This window comes from Vulpes lagopus, chromosome 11 (assembly GCF_018345385.1).
Source record: "Vulpes lagopus strain Blue_001 chromosome 11, ASM1834538v1, whole genome shotgun sequence".
Lineage (NCBI taxonomy): Eukaryota > Metazoa > Chordata > Mammalia > Carnivora > Canidae > Vulpes > Vulpes lagopus.
Window position 1 is genome coordinate 66,245,245 of NC_054834.1, and position 20,960 is coordinate 66,266,204.

Here is a 20,960-nt window from a genome sequence, read left to right on the forward strand (position 1 = left end):
ATAGTTACTCTTAATATTTTTTATTTGATATATGTATAAATTGCAAAATGATTTGCACAGTGTGTTTAGTTAACATCCATCACCACACATAGCCGCAAATTATTTTTCTTATGATGAGAACTTTTTAGATTTACCCTTTTATCAACTTCCAAATGTAGAATATAGTATTGTTGATGATATTCACTATGCTGTACATTATTTCCCCAGGACTTAGTTATCTTATAACTAGAAATTTGCATGTTTTGAACACCTTCACTCATTTTATCCATCCCTGCTACCTCCCACCTCTGGCAAACCAATCTATGAGTTTGGGTTGTTTGTTTTTTTTCATATTCCAGTATAAATGAGGTTGCATGGTATTTGTCTTTCTCCATCTATTTCATTTAGCATAATGTACTCAAGGTCCACCTATGTAGTCACAAATGGCAGAATGTCTTTTTTTTTTTTTTTTTTTGCTGAATAATATTCCATTATATATTGGGGTGACTGGGTGGCTCAGTCTGTTGAGCATCCAGCTCTTGATTTCGGTTCAGGTCATAGTCTCAGGGTTATGAGATCAAGCCCTGCATTGGGCTCTACTCTGAGCTCAGAGTTGGCTTGTCCCTCTCCCTCTGCTCCTCCCCACTACTTGTGCTCTCTCTTTCTCTCAAATAAATAAGTAAATAAAATCTTTAAAAGAAAAAAGAAAGAAAGAAATTCCATCTTATATATATATGCCACATTTTCTTTATACACTCATCCATCAGTGGATACTTAGGTTGTTTCCATGTTGTGCCTATTGTAAATAATGCTACAGTGAATGAGGGTGTAGATACCTTTTCAAGATAGTGATTTACTTTCCTATTGTTACTATTTTGATGTCTATCTTTCTAGACATTTTTCTATTAAGACATTTTCTTTCCATTGTGATATACTGGTCTCCTTATTTTCAGTATCAACTTCAGCTTAAAAGATAATTAACAATTTCAATTCTGGAAACAGAAATATAATAATAATCCCAAATGAGAGCTCTAGACTCATGTCTTTATTTTATTATTATTATTATTATTATTATTATTATTTTAGACTCATGTCTTTAAAGTTATAAAATTTGCGTGGTGCCTGGATGGCTCAGTTGGTAGAGCATGTGACTCGTTAGCTCAGGGTCATGAGTTCAAGCCCCACACTGGGTGTAGAGTTTACTTAAAAAATAAAAAAGAAGGGCACCTAGGTGCTCAGTCAGTTAAGCATCTCCCTTTAGCTCAGGTCATAATCCCAGGGTCCTGAGATTGAGCCCCGTGTCAGGCTCCCTGCTCATCTAGGAGCCTGCTTCTCTCTCTCTCTGTCCATCCCTTGACCCCAACTCCTACATATGCTCTCTCTCTCTCTCTCTCAAATAAATAAAATCTTTAAAAAATAAAGTCTGAGAACTAGAATTAGGGTATTAAGAAATGAATAAAATAAAATTTGCACATGATCGAATTAATTCTATTTGCCCCATTTTCTCTTTTTAGTTTATACCGAAAGGCAAACATCCGGGACCCCTGAGTGGCTCAGTGGTTGAGTGTCTACCTTTGTCTCGGGTCGTGATCCCGGAGTCCTGGGATCGAGTCCTGAATCTGGCTCCCTGCTCAGTGGGGAGCCTGCTTCTCCCTCTGCCTATGTCCCAGCCTCTCTCTGTGTGTCTCTCATGAATAAATAAATGAAATCTTAAAAAAAAAAAAAGGCAAACATCCAGATATAAACATGTAGCTTTTTAACTAACTTTTAAGTACTATCAATCATGATTAATCTGATTTTCTTTAGGATAATTTAGAAAACTTCTGAACCCTACTAAGATATTTTCTTAAATTCATAGTCTATTTGAAGACTTCATGCATCTTGGTTTCAAATGCTCTTTCAAATAGCTTTTCTCTAGCCTTTTAGGATATGCCTTTAATTGCCTGTTCATAACGTGCCACAAAGAAGTTACCTTCTTAGCATTTCAAGCTGGTTCTCTGAGCCCTCCCTCTGGATGTCTTGCATATTCCCTGGTGAAAGAATGAAGAGAAGAAAAACAATTTTTTTCAAGGTCTATTTAGACCTTGTGATAATCTGTATCCAATCAGGGGTTTGGTTGGCTGGTAGTTTCTTCCAGCTCATCCTGGTAGTTTAATAAATCCTCCCATTGGTACCTTAGCATTCTGTCAGCAGACTTCCAGCTCACTTCCAAACCTGCTTCTCCTTTTTAGAGGAATCTTTTTTAAAGAGTATATATTTTAAAGCCTATTTATATATTTATTTAAAAATTTTTTTGAAAGATTTTATTTATTTATTCATGAGAGACACAGAGAGAGGCAAAGATACTGGCAGAGGGAGAAGCAGGCTCCTTGTGGGAAGCCCAATGCAAGACTTGATCCCAGGACCCCAGGATCATGCCCTGAACCAAAGGCAGATGCTCAACCACTGAGCCACCCAGGCATCCCTAAAACCCATTTAAGCATGGGGCTCCTGGATTGTTCAGTAAGTTGAGCAGCTGACTTTTGATTTTGGCTCAGGTCATTCATGATCTCAGTCCTGCATCAGGTTCTGTGCTCAGCTGGGAGTCTGCTTGAGACTCTCCCTGGGCTACCCTGCCCCCACTCGTATTCTCTCTCATTCTTTCTCTCTCTCAAATAAATAAATAAATAAATCTTTTTAGAAAGAAACATTTAAGGGGCACTTAGGTGGCTCAGTCGATTAAGTTTCTGCCTTCGACTCAGGTCATGATACCAGGACCCTGGGATTGAGCCCAGCATTGGGCTCTCTGCTTAGTGGGGAGGCTGCTTCTCCCTCTGCCTCTGTCTGCTGCTCCTCCTGGTCATTCTCATTCTCTCTCTCTCTCTCTCTCTCTCTCTCTGTCAAATTAATAAATAAAATCTTTTAAGAAAAGAAAGAAAGAAAAAGAAAGAAAGAAAGAAGCAAGCAAGAAAGAAAAAAGAAAGAAACCATTTAAATATGATGTAGCATCTTGAAGACAGTGACTCACAATGATTTCTCTATATTTCCTAGTCTATGCTTCTGATGTCTCCCATCAAGTACAATCAGATATCTAAAAGTTCCACTCATAGTCCTTTTCCCCTGTCCTTCTTAGGACTTTCCTTTTCTTTTTCTTTTTTTATTTAAGAGAGGGAGAGAGAGAGAGAGAATCTTAAGCAGGTTCCACACCCTGCCCAGAGACTTACTTGGGGCTCGATCTCACAACCCCAAGATCATGACCTAACCTAAAAATTAGGAGTCAGATACTGAACCAACTGAGCCCCCCAGGTGCACCCCCCCCCCCCAGGATTTTCTCTCTTACCTGGAGGAAGGCAAGATCTTTATCAAATACAAGTAGCCCTCACATTCTGTTTTCTCTGCCCCACAGATGCTCTGAAAAGGATGCCCAGTTGGGCCTCTGTGCACATTCCAATGAGGCTGTACCTGCTGCTCCAGGTGAGCCCTGAGTGCCCAACTATTTTGGAAAAGGATGTAGGGGATTCAAGTCTCCACTGATAGCTTCCAGAACCTTCATGGGGATGCTCTGGGGTTGTTGAACCCATGTCTCAGAGTAAATAGAAAAACTAATATTAGCTAGCTACCATTTATGGAGTGCTTTCCATATGCCAGCCATTTTGTTAAGCTGTGTGTATGTGTCTGCACATATACATGTGTGCATATATATGTATGTAAATGCTCATGTTTCACTGCCACCAGGCTATGAGCATTTTATTATTTACATTTAACTGATGAGAAAACATAGGGTTCAAGTTAAGTGTCTTGCCATAAGTCACATTGGACAGTAAGTAGTGGAATTGGCATTAGAGCTGGCAGGCTGTTAGGTTTTGTCTCAGCCCTCTACCCTGTGGCCTTTTCCCTGGCTGACCTCAGATGGTGTGGCATCCAACCCCTACTAAAGGAGCCCTCTGTCTTCCATCCCTCACACCAACTGGAGGATTGTCATTGGTCCCCACCTAGCATCTCTGTTCCTCCTAGGGGAAGGACTTCATGTCAGCTACGTCATTGGTGGACTCCTCAGTATTCTGCTGATTTTGGTGGTGATCGCAGCTTTGATGCTATACAGGTAACCTCAGCCTCATTGCGGGGGCCATGTGTCCATTGGTCCTCATTAACACGTCTGTGATCTCCCGAACTCCATGTCTTGCTGATCCAACCTCTGACCAGCCTCACGTCAAGATGGGTCTCTGGTCAGAGCCACAGAAAGGAAGGGTAGAACCTGAATCCTTATTCTTCTTCACCATTCACAACTCAAGCAGGTTGCACGTGTTATGACCAAGCAGCTGTTGGGACTTTGTAGACTGAGATGCCAAAGGCACAGAGGGTATTACCCAAGGTCAAACAGTAAGAGGCAAAGCGGGGACTGATGCTGGCACCTCTGCTTTTCCACTACTCTACTTCACCTCAAATGATGGAAGTTCAAAAGGCTTTTCTCTTCACATAACCATGGCCTTTATTACAATATTGTTTGATATGTCATTGCCCCATAGGGATCATCCCGGGAAGGTGGAGTATGTCATTTTCAATTTAGAATCCTCTTTTTGTGGTCCTCTATTTATTTTCCCCAAATGCTTTCAACACAGCTTGCAGCAGAAATACCAAGATTTTGCTATGCTGCTGTGGTTCCTGCTAAGGACAACAATGCTAATAATAATAGTAACAGTTACTAGTCAGTGACTATGTATCAATGCCACAACAATGTTGTAGTACAGGTATTGTTATTCCTCACTTTACAGATGAGTATCTGAGGCTCATAGAGTTTAGATTATGTCCACCAAGATCCCAGCTAGTAAATAATAGGTGTGGGATTGATGCAGATCTGGCTTGACTCAGTCTATTAGCTAGCTATTGCTGTATAGTAAATTATTCCAAAACTCAACAACTTTAAATGACAGCCATTTTATTATCTCACAGTTTTTGTGGGTCAGAAATCTGGATTCAGCTTAGCTGTGTGCCTCTGCCTCAAGGTTCTCTTACAGGCTGCAGTTCAGGTATCATCTAGGGTTGTGGTCTTTTCTCAAGGCTTGACTGGGGAGAGATTCCCCACTTATGTAGCTGTTGGATTCCGTTCCTCATAGGCTGTTGGACTAAGGGTCTCAGTTCCTTGCTGGCTGTTGGCTAGAGGTCTCCCTCCCTTATCTGCCTTGTGGGGCCTTCCCAAAGGACAACCGACAACAAGGTAGCTTGCTTCCCTCGGAGGAAGCATAAGAGAGAATTAGGGAAGAAAGGCAACCAAGGATGGAAGCCCCAGATTTCTTTGGAACCTAATCTAGCATCCATCACTTTTGCATATTCTGTTCCTGTCAGAAGTGAGTCGCCAGGGGTTGGTGGAATGTGTGACTTTTGATTTGGGATTGTGGATTCGAGCCCCACACTGGGTGTAGAGACTTAAAAATTAAAAATAAATTAAAAATAAAATAGAAAGAAGTGAGTCACTGAATGTAGCCCACACTTAAGGGACAAGGATTCAGAAGGTGTGAGGACCAGGAGGCAGGGGTCACTGGGGCCATCTTAGAAGCTGCCTGCTACATTCGGGGTACAACTTCCCCAGATACCACCGCCATAAAGATCTGAACTAATTTCTCATCACTTTTCCTCCTAAAGACACAAAAAATCCAAGTTAACTGATCCTGGAATGGGGAACCTGACCTACAGCAACCCCTCCTACCGAACTTCCACTCAGGAAGTGAAAATTGAAGCAATCCCCAAACCAGCCATGTACAATCAACTGTGCTATAAGAAAGAGGTAAAAATTACAATTTACATTTAAGGTGGGGGTTTTTGTGTTTTGGTTTTTGTTTTTCGGGGGAGGGGGAGAAGGATATGTTCCAGTTGCCTGAATGGATCAGTGAGGGATACTGGTAGTCCCATCTACCATTTTGGCAGTTATAGTGAACAGAAGAACTAAATCTGATTTGGGTTTCTGGAAAGATCTAGATTCTCTGAGGGACCAGCTTGAGTGACCTTAGTGAGAGCAAGGTTAGTAAGCAGATTCCAGGAGGTCTAGGTCTGAAAGCATGTGAGTATGCACCTCCCTACCAGGAGGTAACTTCCCAGGCTCATAGGTTTTCCCTCTCATAGTCATCATTCCCCTGCAGTGAGGCTGCACCCCTTTGAGATGCCCTAGACTCCTAGACAATACCCCAAAAATCCACGAGCTCCTGGACTGTCCCTTTTTCTAACCTCTGATCCAAGCTATTGGCATCTATGGCTGGGAATGGCTGGGTTTTTTGCTATTCTTTCTCTTATCACAGAGTCTTAAGAGATTTCTCTAGAGTTCTAAAGATTTACATGCTTTTGCTCTCTTAACTCCTTTGTTGCTTCAGTGAAAAATTATATGCTGAATGTTTAGGCCTGAAAAATAGTCCCAGTTCCACAAGGGATCAGTACCCTGCAATTTCAGATTTTCCTAGTCTAATATGATCCCTGCTTTTTCCAAAATCCTGTAACTCTTCATCAGGAGTTATATCCCTTATGAAACCTAATTGGTCTACTCTCTTGGCCTGTCTAGCACAGTCAACACGTGCCCTCACATATACAGGGCTCCTATGCACAATGAGTACATTTTATGTAATAATCACATGCTTTCTGGATCCATGAATTTCCATATAAAAAAAGCTTCTACTGTAAGCCAAAACACAACTTGCAGGGATAGTTTGCAGTTAGAGGGTTGGTAGACCCCTCCTCAATTAGTATCTTTGAGAGACTCCTGAGTCTTCGGTTCCTGGAGTGTTTGATGCCCCAGAGAAGAACTGTCATAAGGGTCATAGGTTATAACTGAAAAGTGTGTGACCTCTTTCTTCTGTTGTATGCTTTTCCTCAGCAGCTCTTTCACCCCTCAGACAGTCTTTCACCCTTTCTCTTCTGATTTCCTCTTGATTTCAGGTACCTGTTGTGGTGTGTTTGTAGAGGAAAGGGTGGGCCCCCCCCCCCCAAACTGCCAGTGCCATTGCTCCCACCTCTTCCTAATTCCTAACCTACTCAGCAGTGTGTCTCTGCAATGAAGATACTGCATGTCTCCATCTAATCTTAAGCTAATTTCAGCTCTCGGAGGGTGTGCTGGGTGAATTGGTGTGGGTCTGCAGGCATGCACCTGTGTGCTTGTGTGCTATGTCTGTCTCTGCTCTGGAGGGAGCTGTCACTCTTAGAGTACAGTCATCAGAATATATGGTTTAATGTAGGGGCTTAGTAAAGGTGCTTAGCCAGGCTAGTCAATAGAATATACAATTCTTGATCTCAGAGTTATGAGTTCGAGCCCCACATTGGATATAGAGATCACTCAAAAATAAAATCTTTAAAAAAAATGTAGGGGCTCAGTTAAATATCCAAGGAGTTGAATTGCTACTAAAATAGAGGAGCACTTGCAGAGCTCTTGGCAGGAACACCATCCCAGGACAGAACCTAAGCCATGCCTGTTTTTTCCCTGGTATTGGTAGGCATGTTGGTTGGTATCCCCCAGAAACCAGGAGTAAGCCTACCCTTTGAGAAACCCATAAAAGGAGAAGCTTGACTAGAACTGTCACTGTCCTTAGAACAATCCCAGGTCACTTGGGAATGGCCTCAAGGCTTGTGGGAGCAGGGCCAGAGTAACCCCCAAAAAAACACTATAGGTTATGGGACCCCAATGGATTGACTGACACTCAGAACCCAAATAAGATTTTCTAGATTCCTTCTGTCTTACTTCCCAAAAATTTTCTCCTAAACAAAATTAGAAAGAAGAGAAGTAAGAATAAAAGATCACAGAAGTAGTTTAAAATTCTGAATAAGTACACATTGAATTGCCTTTATCAGTTACCTTTGATCATGTACATCAGCATGATGTCCCATTAATAAACCACAATAACAATGTAACAATGGCTTACATGATTTCGTGTTTCTTATGTGTCAAGCACCTACTAACTGTGTTCCATGTGTCACCTCATTGATCCCCCACAGCACTTGGTTATGAGGTGGATACTGTTATTCTCCCTACACTACAGATGTGGAGACTGACCTTAGAGATGCTAAGTAATTTGCCCAAGGTGACCTAGCCAGTGAGTGGATGATGCAGGACTGGAAGCCATGGTTCTCCCTCCTCCCTGTCTGAGGATGGTAATAATCATCCTAGCTGCTACTCTCCTTTTAGGCTGACTCATCTGTTTGCTCTGACCACGTCTCCCCATTCATTTGTGGGATCTTTGTACTCCTCACACCTCCTCTCACCCCATCCACTTCCTTTTTCAGTTCACCGTGAGATCCTTTATAGAGAGCCAACTGACTGACCGTGTCTCCCCACTCTCCACCCTAGGGCGGGCCTGACCATAACTACACCAAGGAGAAGATCAAGATCGTAGAGGGAATCTGCCTTCTGTCTGGGGATGATGCTGAGTGGGATGACCTCAAGCAACTGCGCAGCTCACGGGGGGGCCTTCTGCGGGATCATGTATGCATGAAGACAGACACAGTGTCTATCCAGGCCAGCTCGGGCTCCCTGGATGATACGGAGACGGAGCAGCTGTTGCAGGAAGAGCAGTCTGAGTGTAGCAGCGTCCATACCGCAGCTACTCCAGAAAGACGGGGCTCTCTGCCAGACACAGGCTGGAAACATGAACGCAAGCTCTCCTCAGAGAGCCAGGTCTAAATGCCCATGTTCTCTTCCCTCCCTGCCTGTTCCTTCTCCTTTATGGACTTCCAGTCCTTGTGCTCACTTATACAACAGGCCCCCCAACCTACGTGCTCGTCCTTCTCCCCCAAAAAAACTGCTCCTGAGACCTCCACGGGAGCTGTTTCCACCTGAGTCCGTAACTACCTGTGCACAAGAAGTGATGGTGCATCCCGAAAACGTAGACCTGGATTTTACCACGAACCTCACCTCTTGCACTCCATCCTGAGCCTCTGAAACTAGGCTTGGTAATGATTCCTCATCAGTACAGAGCTCCACCTCCCCTTTCCCTGGTACCCTGCCCCACGAGAACTGATGATCCCCAAGACTTCACTCTCCCCCATCAGAGCTGGCCTGGCCGCTTCTCTGAGAGAACTTGCCCATCAAGGGGCTGGGGCAGGGGACAAGGGTAGAGAGAGCGATGAAGGATAGAGGCTGAGAAAGGAAGGAGAAGTAAGCCCAGCTGGTATGGGCGTCTCAGAAGCCTCCAGCCTCAAGTGCATTGGTAATATGAGAAAGCTTTTAAGGGTTGTTGGGCTGCATGTCCTGTCCATTGCTGGCAATGGATATTATTCTTGCCCTAAGAGCTACTGTTTTTTTTTTCAGCTGCCAGTATTGGTGAGATCTGGGTGTGGCTCAAACTGTTCTTCCTCCTACTAGAGTATCTAGAAGCTTTTCTACCTTCCGATGACAGAGCCCTTATCGCATGGTCGCTGGCTAATATGAATTCCCCCGTGGGTGCCACCACTGGCCAGTACCCTTATGTCTTTGACTCTAAGTATAACCAGGTTGTGAACAGGGGCCTGAGGAATGTGGGGCCCCAAGCGCTGAGCCCCTGCACGGTCTAACCAGCGCCACTTAGACCAAAAGTAGCACATCACCTGAACCTTAACGTTCGGCCCCTCTCTCCCCGCTCATTGTCGGGGATTCTAAGCATAGAGGTCCTGAAACAACTTTTCAAAGAAGGGCCAGAAGTTTTCATAAATGGTCAGGAAGAGAGATTGGGTTGTAGACTTGGGGTGCACAGGGCCTCAAGGGAAGTATCCATGAGGTTGAACCTCCTGTGTTCTCTCTCAAGTGCTCAGGGATCTAAGTTAAGGGACAGAGAACCTGTGGCTCTAGGGGTGGTGATCTTCCCATTCCAACCCTCTTCCCAGCTAAGTGACTGACTTTCCAGGCTGTGATGCCATTACTTGGTTCATGCTCGTTCACAGAAAGAGCATGTCTCATGCTAGTATCAGGGGAGTGGAGGCTTTTTTTTTCTGCCCTAAACCTTCTATATAGCCCCTTCCTTTATTCCCCCCCCACACACACTGCCTAGTTTGCTTTTTCTGACGTAGGCTTGGGGTAGTGAGGAGGACCACATTAAGACGCAAAGTAGGGGGAAGGAATAGAAAGGTAGGACCATTCATGAAGCCCTCTCAGCCTAGGGCAGATCCAGACCCTTCTCCCCAGGAATTAGAAGCAGCAAGGGGGAAGACAATGGGCTGAGAATAGAGGCAGGGGCTTCTAGGGGAAGTGTCCTGACTTGAAAACTTTCCTGTGGTTGTCGGTATTGAGAAATCCACTGCCACACATGTCGGTGAAAACAATTAAAAGCAAAGCTTTTCTGGTCAGTTCTAAGGCTGCTAGAGACAGGTGCCAAGCCCTAAGCCCTGCTGGTAGTAGCTAACCCAGGTCTGGACCCACACAGGACAGCCTGGCCAGGCCAGCAAGTCTTTTCCAGTACACACAATGGGAGAGGCGAGGTGCCATTTAGGGGAAGAAAGGGAGACATTTCACACTTAAACGGGGCAGTAAAAAAAGGAGCACTTTGGGTCCTCAGACTCACGGTTGAGGATGGGAAGAAAATAGAAAAGTGGCATTTTCTTGATTGGAAAGGGGGAAGGATCTTATTGCACTTGGGCTGTTCAGAATGTAGAAAAGACATATTTGAAGAAATATCTATTTGAGCACTGATTCACTATGTAAAAAAGCAAAACCTCTCTGTCCTAAACTAATGGAAGTGATTCTCCCGCGCTCATGTGTAATGGTTTTAACGTTACTCACTGGAGAGATTGGACTTTCTGGAGTTATTTAACCACTATGTTCAGTATTTTAGGACTTTATGATAATTTAATATAAATTTAGCTTTTCTTAATCACCGTGCCTGGCTTGGAGTCATGACTAATAACTGCACCTGCTCTGTCCGGCAGACCCATGCTTTTGAAAACCTTCTTGAGACACATCACCTCTGTGTCCTTTGAGGATGTGAGGATGATGAAGAGCAATAAAAGGTGTGAGGTTCAGCTCATCTTGAGAAGACCGGTCAAGACCAGAGTTCATTGGCTTGTGAAATCCTTATTTCCTCTAGAACAGGGATAACAGATAGGTTTCATCTCAAGGGCCAACTCCAGTTGGTTGGTAGTGGCTGCCTGAGGTCCTGTTGAGACTCAATGGGGAAAGTGTCAAGATTGTTAGTGACATCTCCTTCAGGCACTGGAAGAAAGTGTCATGGCATATATACCTACATCTTTTATCTCTGTTCTAGGTTTATAAGGACCTCATTGTCACAGAACTGGACTTTGCCTTGCCATGATAATCACTGGCAAGACTGTCTGATCTAGCAGGAAAAGTACTAGGGACAAGGAGGGTTCATCACAGGCCCCAATCCGCTCCTAGCTATTTTTGATCTTAGGGTTTACAGTGATTCTGACAACAGATCTAATCAATATTATGATTCCTTTTGTTTGTTTGTTTTCCTTTTATTTTAAAAAAGCTGCCTTCTGATACTTTATATACTACATCTCAAGGTTAGGACAGTGAGTTGGGGATCCCTTCTCAGGTTCTCTGGATGTAACACCTCTCAGTGATGATTGGGAATCATGGAAATCTCAGTGCCAGATGGAGAATACTATGTCAAAGATCAGTAGCTGATTTTCTAAACCACAAGCCTTTTATAGAATAATGCTTCTATGAATTCCCTCATCTCTTGCTGGGGGCCAAGTCCTGCTCCATGCCTGAGCACAGATCTTAGAATCTAGCAACAGCCTCCATGCCCACCCTATGCCCCCAACCTCCAAAAAAAGAAAGGAAAAGCAAGAAAGACTGAAGCCTCTTGTATTTAAATAACAAGAAAGCTGAGGGTAATTTATAGTGTATAATTCTTCCAATTTTGGTGGGAAATATGTGTGCTAGAACAGGAACAAATGGAATAGCTCAAGGACAACCATCCCCTTACTCCACCATTCTTTTTTTGAAAAAACTCACACCAGAGGAAAAAAAGGACATTTGAAGCAATGAAATCCAGACTAAAGCATAAGCCTATATACCTGTAGAAAGTACCCCCTCCCAAAGGCTCAAGGTTACTGGCCACCCCATGAACAATGACCACCAAAGTTGCAAACTCAGGAATAACTTTTCAAATGAGAAGAAAAAATGAATATATTAAGCACACACCATTTGCTCTAAAGACTGGGAAATGTTTCTGGGAGAACAGTTTGGTGAATGTATTTTGACACCTTGTGACCACAGGAGCCAGTATAATCAGGTATTCAACACTGCCTGAACCATAAAGGTCTTGCTAACCTGCAACTGTCCTGCCACGTTAGCAAGAAATGGGAGAGGAAAAGGAGGCTGGGCCTGATGGCCCAGGTGTTAAGGATCTGGAGTGGGGCCGATGGGACTTAAGCAAAAGTGTCAAGGATTTAGCACCCTGTTTTCAGGTTATGAGCTGGCTTATACTTCCCTGATTAGTAAAATGAAAAGGTTAAGGCAAATGATTGCTAAGGTAATTTCTAGCCTGAAACTTGTTTTTATGTTCCTTCCAAGAAATCCTGGGGATAAAACAAGAGTCGAGAATTCCTTGTCTGGTTCTCTGGATATAAAACCTGAAACCGATGAGTAGGGAGATGGTTGGTCAAATTCTAACAAACTGGACATATTTTTACAAGCTAATTACGTTCAAAATGTAGTCCCTGTCCTTCTTTCTAAATTGCATGAACAAATAAGGGAACCTAAGGTAAAAACGTCTCTGTGGCCCATAGAGAGGTCTCCAAGGCATGAATTGAAGCTTTCACCAAACTTAGACCTACAGAAAACAAAGTGCTGCAGAGGAACTAAGAAAAAGCATCTATGAGAGTTGAGGGTACACAAGATTCTAAGTGTAATGCACTGAACTTCAAGAACATAAACTTCAGTTATTTCTACTTATGGACATAATGAAAAATGTCATTGAACCCTTTTTATAGCTAAGAAATTGTATGTCTTTTCTTCATATGTGAAGGTGACTCAACTGATCCATTTAATAGGATGTGTATCTGGGAATGTTTCAGGCAGCCTTTGTTTTGTAACATTCCCTCACTCACCCATTTATTTTCTCTCTAGATCATTCTCCCATTAAGCAGCTGGCAGAGGCTAAGCAGAGCTCCACATAGGGAACAGAGTTTTATTTCCAGTCAAGGTTCCAACTCACAATTTTGGACTCCTTGACATGATGTTAAAACAGATCCAGACAGCCTAATTAGGGGTCTGAGTTTAAACCCAAGGCTAGAGTTAGCCCCAAGCTACGCAATCTGCCTATTTCGTTTTACAAGACACAAAGAGCCAAGAACTCTCACTTATCTTGTCCTTCTCAGTGGTTTTCCCTCCTGCCCCTAAAAGCCTGTTGACAGCCTGCTAATGAGGCCCCTATCTCTCCCTCTGCCTCCTTCCTCTTTGGTGGAGCTGATGCTTCTGTGGTCAGAGTTCTTGAACAGCCTGCATTTGGGGGGCTGTGGGAGAATGGATTATGAGAAAGGGGTTATTCATTCTTTCATTCAATCACCTATTAAATGCAACCAGTACAATATGGAAGAAGCTGGGAGGCCAGTAAAGGCACAAAAACCCACAGCCATTTGAGGCCTGTGTTAATGTCACCACTGCTTTCTCCAGGGAATAATGCACGAGGTACCTGGACCGAGTGTTGAGAGGAAGCTAATCACTGAAGCTGCTCCTCTTAGACTGGAAATATGGATCCATGTCCCATTGCAGAGCTTTCTCTCCCAGAATGCCATTTGTGATTATCATGGAATGAGCACTGTCCCCACCCTAGCATGCTTTTCAGAAATGCTCAGCACAGTTATTCAGCAAACACAATGTTTGACATTTGTTTACTGCTTCCACTTGCAATAATAGTGTATTCACCTTGATCTCTAATGCATAGAAGGGTTTCATTGTCCCATTAATACTTTCCTTATGTAGAACTACTGAAAGGTCCTTGGAATAAAGTAAGCACATGTCACTCTGATAATACATAGATAAAAGCTATTTGGTGATAATCATGGACTGCAAAAGATGACTGGCTGAACATTTATTGAACACTTACTATGGATCAAGGTATTATGTTAGGTTTCTACAAGGCCCTACAGGATCTGCCACTCCTTGCCCTCCATTATCTATCGGACCTCATTTCCTACTATCCTCCTACTGCCAACTACTCTGCTTCAGCTATACTGGCCTCCCTGTTTCTCTAACCTGAGAGGCATGCTCCCAATTTAGAGTCTCTGCATAGCGGGTCCCCCTGGCTGGCACTTCCTGTAGATAAACTCATAGCTAACTCCTTCACCTAGTATTTGCTTAAAGGTAAACTTCTTAATGAACCTACTCTGATCATCCTTTATAAAATTAATGTCTAACTCTACTTCCCAATCCCTTTTACTGAGTTTTTTCTTTTCACATTGCACACATTATCTAATTACATACTATATAATTTATTTATATGTTGATTGTCTATGCTTTTTTCAGTATAATGTGAGTGCCATAAGAGAGGGATTTGAGTGTGTGTGTGTGTGTGTGTGTGTGTGTGGTGCACTACTTATCCCAAGTGCCTAGAACAGTCCCTGCACATATTAGGTGCTCAATAAATATTTGTTGAATGAATGAACAAATAAAAGAATGAAATCAGACATCTAATGCCCACCTTCTAGTAGGGCTACATAAACCACATAAGACAAAAAGGGATTTGCCATTTTGTTCTAAAGCTCTCCAGGATCCAGACTCCATACATCCTTTATAGAGCAAATTCCAGTTTACCATCACACTCTCCTTATAAATGTAATCTTCAATTTATTTTCCATAATATTTAAATAAAATAAACATGCCAATGACCAATGACTGAAGAAGACTATTTCTGTATGTACCTAACCCATTTCTCAAAGGTTACTCTGACCTTTTTGCTCTGCTTGGTTCTTTTCTCCTTCCCCTAACCTATGGATCTGTCCTCATGCCCCACCTTTTCACTCTCCACTCTCCCACTTTGTGGTCTCATCCACTGCTACAATTTCATCTTTTCTACTCTCTGGAGGTGCTTCCTAAGCCTGTATCACTTGAGTCCTAATCTTTTCTCACAGTCCTCATCCTGTGTTTCCTAGATCTACTTAGAAATTATGCTTCAATGTCTCATTGGTACCTAAAAGTAAACAGGTCTAAGACTAAATTCCTTGCCTTCCTCTTGAGACTGGCTTCTCCTGACTTTCTACTTCCATTTGATCAATCACTGCCTAGTCTCAAATCCTAGCATGCTCTTTGACTCATCTCCCTAAATGGGCCCCACCCTCACCTTTGTACCAAGTTGGTTGCTAAATCCTTCACCCTTTCTTGAATCTGTTCTCAGCATTTCCACTGCTATCACCTCCTATCAGACTCCTAATGGGGCTTCCAACTGTAACCCATTTTAGACAATCAAGCTAATTAGTTTTCCTAAAGTGCAATTCTGATTTTGTGACTCTCAGAAACCTTTCATAGCTTCCTATCACCTATTTAAAGTACAAATTCCTTACCTTAGTATTCAAGACCCTCCTAGAATCTGCCTTTCTCTGCCAGTTTTGTATCCTACTTCCCAACATGAACCCCTTTTAAAAATCAAACTCACATGTTCAATTCCCTACATGTAATTGTACTTTGTTTCTGTGCCCTTACTCTTACTTTTCCCACTGCTAGATATTCTCCCTGATATACATATATACACATATATATATATTTAAATTAACATGTCAAAGGCAAAAAATTCATTTCCCTATCTACTCTCCTTGTTAAATAATTTCTTGAAATTCCAGAAATGTTCTAACCATTTTCAGGCATGCACACAAGTACATATGCATTTATAACCATATACAATAAAATCATTCCATATATGCTTTTCTGCAACTTGCCTTTTTTCAATTAAATAAAATTTGTGCATTTTTCTACACCAGCACGTACAGATTAACCAGATTCTTTTTAATAGTTACATAGTGTTCTATTGAGTGGATATACTGTAATTTATGTAACAAGTTCCCTATGAATGGACATTGTAATTTCTAGGGTTTGGGTTTTTTTGTTTGTGGGGCGTTTTTTTCTCCCATATCTTAAGAATTGCTGAGTGAATATCTTTCGACATTTTTCTTTGCATACGTGCATAGATCTGTAGGACAGATTCCTAACAGCGGCATTATTGGGCTAGAGGTTATCACATTTTATTTTATTTTTTTTTAAGATTTTATTTTTATGTAATCTCTACACCCAACCTGGGTCTGGAACATACAACCCTGAGATCAAGAGTTGCAAGTTCCATCTTCTGAGTCTGCCAGGCGCCAGCACCACCCCCCCCTTTCTTAAAGATTTTTTTAGAGCTAAACAAGACTTTCGGATATCACATTAACCAAGCCTATCATTTCTATGAGAAACAGGAATATTAGGCTTTTGCAGAACACTTACTGTTCAAAGGCCTTTCCTAGACATCCAATTAGTTATATTAAATCCTCACCCTAGGCTTGTAAGAGAAACCTTGTTATCCTATTTTGAGGAAACTGAGCTACAAATAATTTACTGGGAAAGTGGTTTGCTTAGAGCGGGTCCAAGACCAGAATCCAGCATCCTGGCTCCATTCACTGCTCCTTCCACGATATCCCAGCTGCCTCTCGTTCCCCTCGCGTACTTAGCTACACAATCGGTATTTGGTGAATGAAATGACTTTTTAAAAAATTGCCAGGTGTTGACAGTAGCTCGAATGGCCAAAATTTAAAAAAGCAAGCATGCTGATGGCCGGGGATGCACAGCTCTCCACACAGCTTTCGCCCTTCTCTCGGGGGTGCGGGGGGGTGCGGGGTCGTGGGCAGCTTTCGCGCCAGCGACCCCACATCCCCACCCCACCAGGCAGCGCCGGTTCCGAAGGAGACACGGCTGCGCGCGGCCCCTTTAAAGCTGCGGGCGGCGCGTGCCCACAGGCCTTTCAAACGGACCAATAAGCGGGCGATGGGCGGTCCGTCGGGAACCAATAAACAACGAGGACACTGCGGGGTGTGCGGCGGCCCAAGCGGTTTCAAACGGCTTAGAGCAGGCCCCTCGGTTCTGACCCGGCGGAGGTGAGTGGCCGGTGGGCCCGACCCACCCACCCAGGCCCTCGGGTCGGGGCGTCGCGCGCGCCGAGGGGTGTTGAGCCCTGGGCGGGGGAGCCTCCGCGGACGCGCCCCTCCCTCGCCGCACGAACCCGGCGGATCTGAGGCGGCGAAGCGGGGCGGAGGCCGGCGGACCCGCGGCTGGGAGGGCGGGGGGCGTGGGCGCTCGCGTGCAGCCGAGGCCCGGCATCCGGGGGACCCGAGCGCGCCGCGGCGGGGCGGCGGCGGCGGCGGCGGCGGCGGCAGGGGAATGCGGGCGGTGCAGGGCCGCGCCTGGCGGCTGTGGGTGGTCCGGGGCTGGGGCGGGCGGGGGCCCTGCGAGCCGGCCCTGCTACGGTGCCCCTCGCATAATTGTCAAATGAATGAATGAGTGAATAAGAATCCAGGAGGGCTGTCGCGGCGGCGAAGGGCCGGGTCGTCTCGGAGCGTGACCAGGACTGCGGTGCCGGGGCCTGCCCGCGCACCTGTGTCCCCGCCGGCCGGCTGCGGTGTTAACAATTCCGATCGTACCGCGCCGCCCTCGCGCCTGGCTTCCTCTCTCAAAAGGTGTCAGTAGAGTTCAGGTGTCTTTCCAGCTCTGGAGGTTTGGAGGACCTATACAATAGCCACCAGTGTAGGTTAGCTTAACTAAGCAGGCCCTGCTACTTTATGATTCGGTAAACTCGGTTTTTACTTTTTCAGCCCTTACCACTATTAGGCGGTTGAGATAGCTACCCTGCAGTCCTGATAACTGTCGGGGTTTAAACGCATCCCATTCTGTTTCTGGGAGAGAAAAATGCTGAAAGCGATGTTGCCCGAGTGGCTTACTGTGTGTTAGAAAATATACTCGTGTTGATGAATCCTAACAATGAGTGTTTCATTCAGCATCAATAGAGGGTAAAGTGGGTTTTTTTTTTTTTTTTTTTTTTCAGAACTTGCCCCAAATTTATGCTTGGCTCTAATTCTCACGGGGAACTAAGGCATCAGATCTTGGCCCAGAAATGCTGCCTGTCTTATTTTATGCATAATTATAGTAATTGAAAACTCATTTTTAGAGAGGTGAACTTCTGTCTCCATTTTCATCACCCTGAAAAGTCCTTCTTTGACCTAAAGAGCCGATATATTAAGCTAACAATCTTTGGAAACTTATAAGAAGTCTAAAAGATTTGGGCTTTTCGTAAGTGACTGAACAGACTCTCATGTTGTTTTCATAAAATTTAATGATACAGAGGAGGTGAGATCAATTTATTTTGCCATAAATAAGGCATAAATTAAACTTAGTCAACTCGTGAGAAAAAAATTTTACACAAGTTTTCCAAGTCTGTTCACTGGAGAGCAGTCAGAGGTAAGCAGGGTATTCCATAACAATTCATATACCTTGTTCTTTATTACTTTTAACGTTTTGATCATCAGCTCTGAATTATGAACAGTAGTGTGGCCTACAACTGACAGCTCAATTTTAGCAGCAGAGCTTTTTAATTGCAATAAATTTGAGTACCTTAATATTATGAACAGTGTTCTAGATTTTGAAGAGGCAATTAGAAATAATAAATATATCTCTAACAAGGCCTTAGGATATTGTTTAAAATCTTGATGTGGAATGAAAACTTTTCTTTATTTTGAAGTAAAGCCAGGCTCTCTTATGCTCCTTTGACTTAATGGAGTCTCATTCATCTCATTCATTGATTTGTTCAACACATACTGAGATTGATGCCTACTGTGTGTTAAACACTGTTCTGGATTCTGGGAATACACCAGTGAACCAGAAAAAGACAAAGCTTCTGACCTAAGGGAGTTTGACAGTTTTATCTCTCAAACAATTTTCTGTAGCAAATTGTATTTTCTATAATCCCTCTGGCCCAGCTCTGGTCCTTGAACAAAATACTCAAATACTTTTATTAGCAGTAGCTAACATTTATTGAATTGTTACTGGGTGCCACATTTTATCTCTTTTAATCCTCACAGCTTTTTACAGATAAGGAAACTCAGAAAGGTTATGCAACTTGTTCAAGATCATGCAACTGGTAAAATCTGAATTTGAACCCAAGTTAGTCTTTCTCCAGGGCCTTTGCTTTTGACCCGATGGTTGTACTACATGAAGTAATGAGATACATTAGGGAGAATTTCTGGGTAGAATACCCTCCCCTCTCCTTTTTAAAATATTTTATTTATTTATTTATTTATTTACTCTTTATAAAAGATTTTGTGTATTTATACATAGAGGGCACAGGTAGGCAGAATGGCAGGCAGAGGGAAAGGGAGAGGCAGGCTCCCTGCTGAGAAGAGAGCCTGATGTGGGGCTTGATCCCAGGATCATGACCTTGAGCTGAAAGCAGACTCTTAACTGACTGAGCCATGTAGGGGCCCCAAAGAATCTCAAGCAGATTCCACACTGAATGCAGAGCCTGTTGCTGGGCTTGATCTCAGAACCCGAAACCAAGAGTTGGAGACTTAACCAGTTGAGCCATCCCAGGCGCCTCCCCCGCCCCCCACCAGCTTTTTAAATACTTCTGGCAGAGCCATGAAAAAATATGAATGATAGGCATGGTGGTATTTGGAAGGAAGATGGAGTGGTTCAAAATACAGTAGTTACTGGACAGCTGTGACTTTGGGGGAGACTCTGGGGGATCCTAAAATTGAGATCTTAATCTAATTACCATTGATGGACTCCTGATGGGCAGTGTTGGAGTTGTTTGAGATCCTTAAATGACTTTTGTATTTTTACTTCTGGAGTTCAGAATACGTTACTTATCTCATTCCTATCAGGGCAGCTGGCCTGTTTATGTGAGACACCTCAAGCACATTAAGCTTATTCTTTTTGGCCTTTACATTTGCTGTTCATTTTGTATACAGGCTCCACTCAGGTCTCAACTCAAATGTCATCTCCTTAAAGAGGCATTTTCTAAGCTCCCAATTAGAGTAGTCCTCTTGGTCACTTTTGCCTCACTTTCCTTTTTTTTTTTTTTCACTTCATAGCATTTATCACTATCTGATAGGTCATTTATTGTTTGGTTGTGCATTATCTGTTGTCCTCAGAGAAATGAAAGCAGAGCACAGATTTTTTTTCTTCTTCTGTCTTTGAGGTTACCTCAATGCTTCAAACAATACTTGGAACAAATAGTCAAAAAATATTTGTTGAACAAAATTGGCCAAAACTGTTGTAGTCTTCTCTATATGATAAAGTGATAAAGACAGTATATAACTAAAGCTGGCTGTGTTGCTATGTCTTTGGATGTGAGCAGTATCTCAATCTTTCTAATTTGGAAAGTCTTCAACTAAAGAAAACTGGAAAAATGGCAGTCTTATGTTGTGTCAAGTGGGAGGGAAGGTAGATTTGGCTTCCTCACTCCTGCCTTTGTTGTTGTTATTATTTATTTTTTAAGATTTTATTTTATTGTATTTTTTAAGTAGGCTTCACACCCAATGTGGGGATTGAACTCCCAACCTTGAGATCAAGATTTCATGTTCTACTGACTGAGCCAGCCCGGCGCCCTGCCCCCCCCTCCCCCATTGTTATTTATTTTATTTTATTTTATTTTTGAGGGGAGAAGGAGAGCTCAAGTGCAAACAAGCATGCTCACACACAAGTGAGTGGGCAGGGAGCAGAGAGAGAGAGAGAGGATCCTAAGCAGGTTCCATGCTCAGTGCAGAGTCTGTTGGAGCCTGCCAGGGACTCCATATCATGACCCTGAGATCTTGAGCTGAGTGAAGTCAAGAGTCAGGTGCTAACCAACTGAGCCACCACAGCGACTGTGTTGTTATTTTTTTTTTTAATTAAAAAAAACTTTCAATGGAAGTTTTTAGGGGTGTTGGTCAACTATATTTTAGGTTGTCCCTTTACTGGAATTTATCTTATGTTTTTCTCATGGTTAGACTGGGGTTATGGGTTTTGGGGAGGATGATGGCAAGGAGAAAGTACCATTTTCATCATAACATATCAAGGATACATCCTA

At 43.2% G+C, this 20,960-nt stretch overlaps 2 protein-coding genes across 2 annotated transcripts in view; both read left to right on the forward strand.

Annotated features, from left to right (window-relative positions):
* LRP4 (LDL receptor related protein 4) overlaps positions 1–14,430 on the forward strand; it is a 54,699-nt gene extending 40,269 nt beyond the window's left edge. Inside the window, exons 35-38 of the mRNA XM_041722431.1 lie at positions 3,365–3,432; positions 3,973–4,060; positions 5,599–5,740; positions 8,282–14,430. Of these exons, the coding sequence (XP_041578365.1) occupies positions 3,365–3,432; positions 3,973–4,060; positions 5,599–5,740; positions 8,282–8,614 (631 nt within the window). The 3' untranslated portion in view covers positions 8,615–14,430. The remainder of the gene's footprint in view (positions 1–3,364; positions 3,433–3,972; positions 4,061–5,598; positions 5,741–8,281) is intronic.
* Positions 14,431–16,925: 2,495 nt separating this feature from the next.
* Positions 16,926–20,960, forward strand: part of CKAP5 (cytoskeleton associated protein 5) — a 105,032-nt gene continuing 100,997 nt past the window's right edge. Inside the window, exon 1 of the mRNA XM_041722595.1 lies at positions 16,926–16,995. The gene's annotated coding sequence lies outside the window, so the exon portion shown is untranslated. The remainder of the gene's footprint in view (positions 16,996–20,960) is intronic.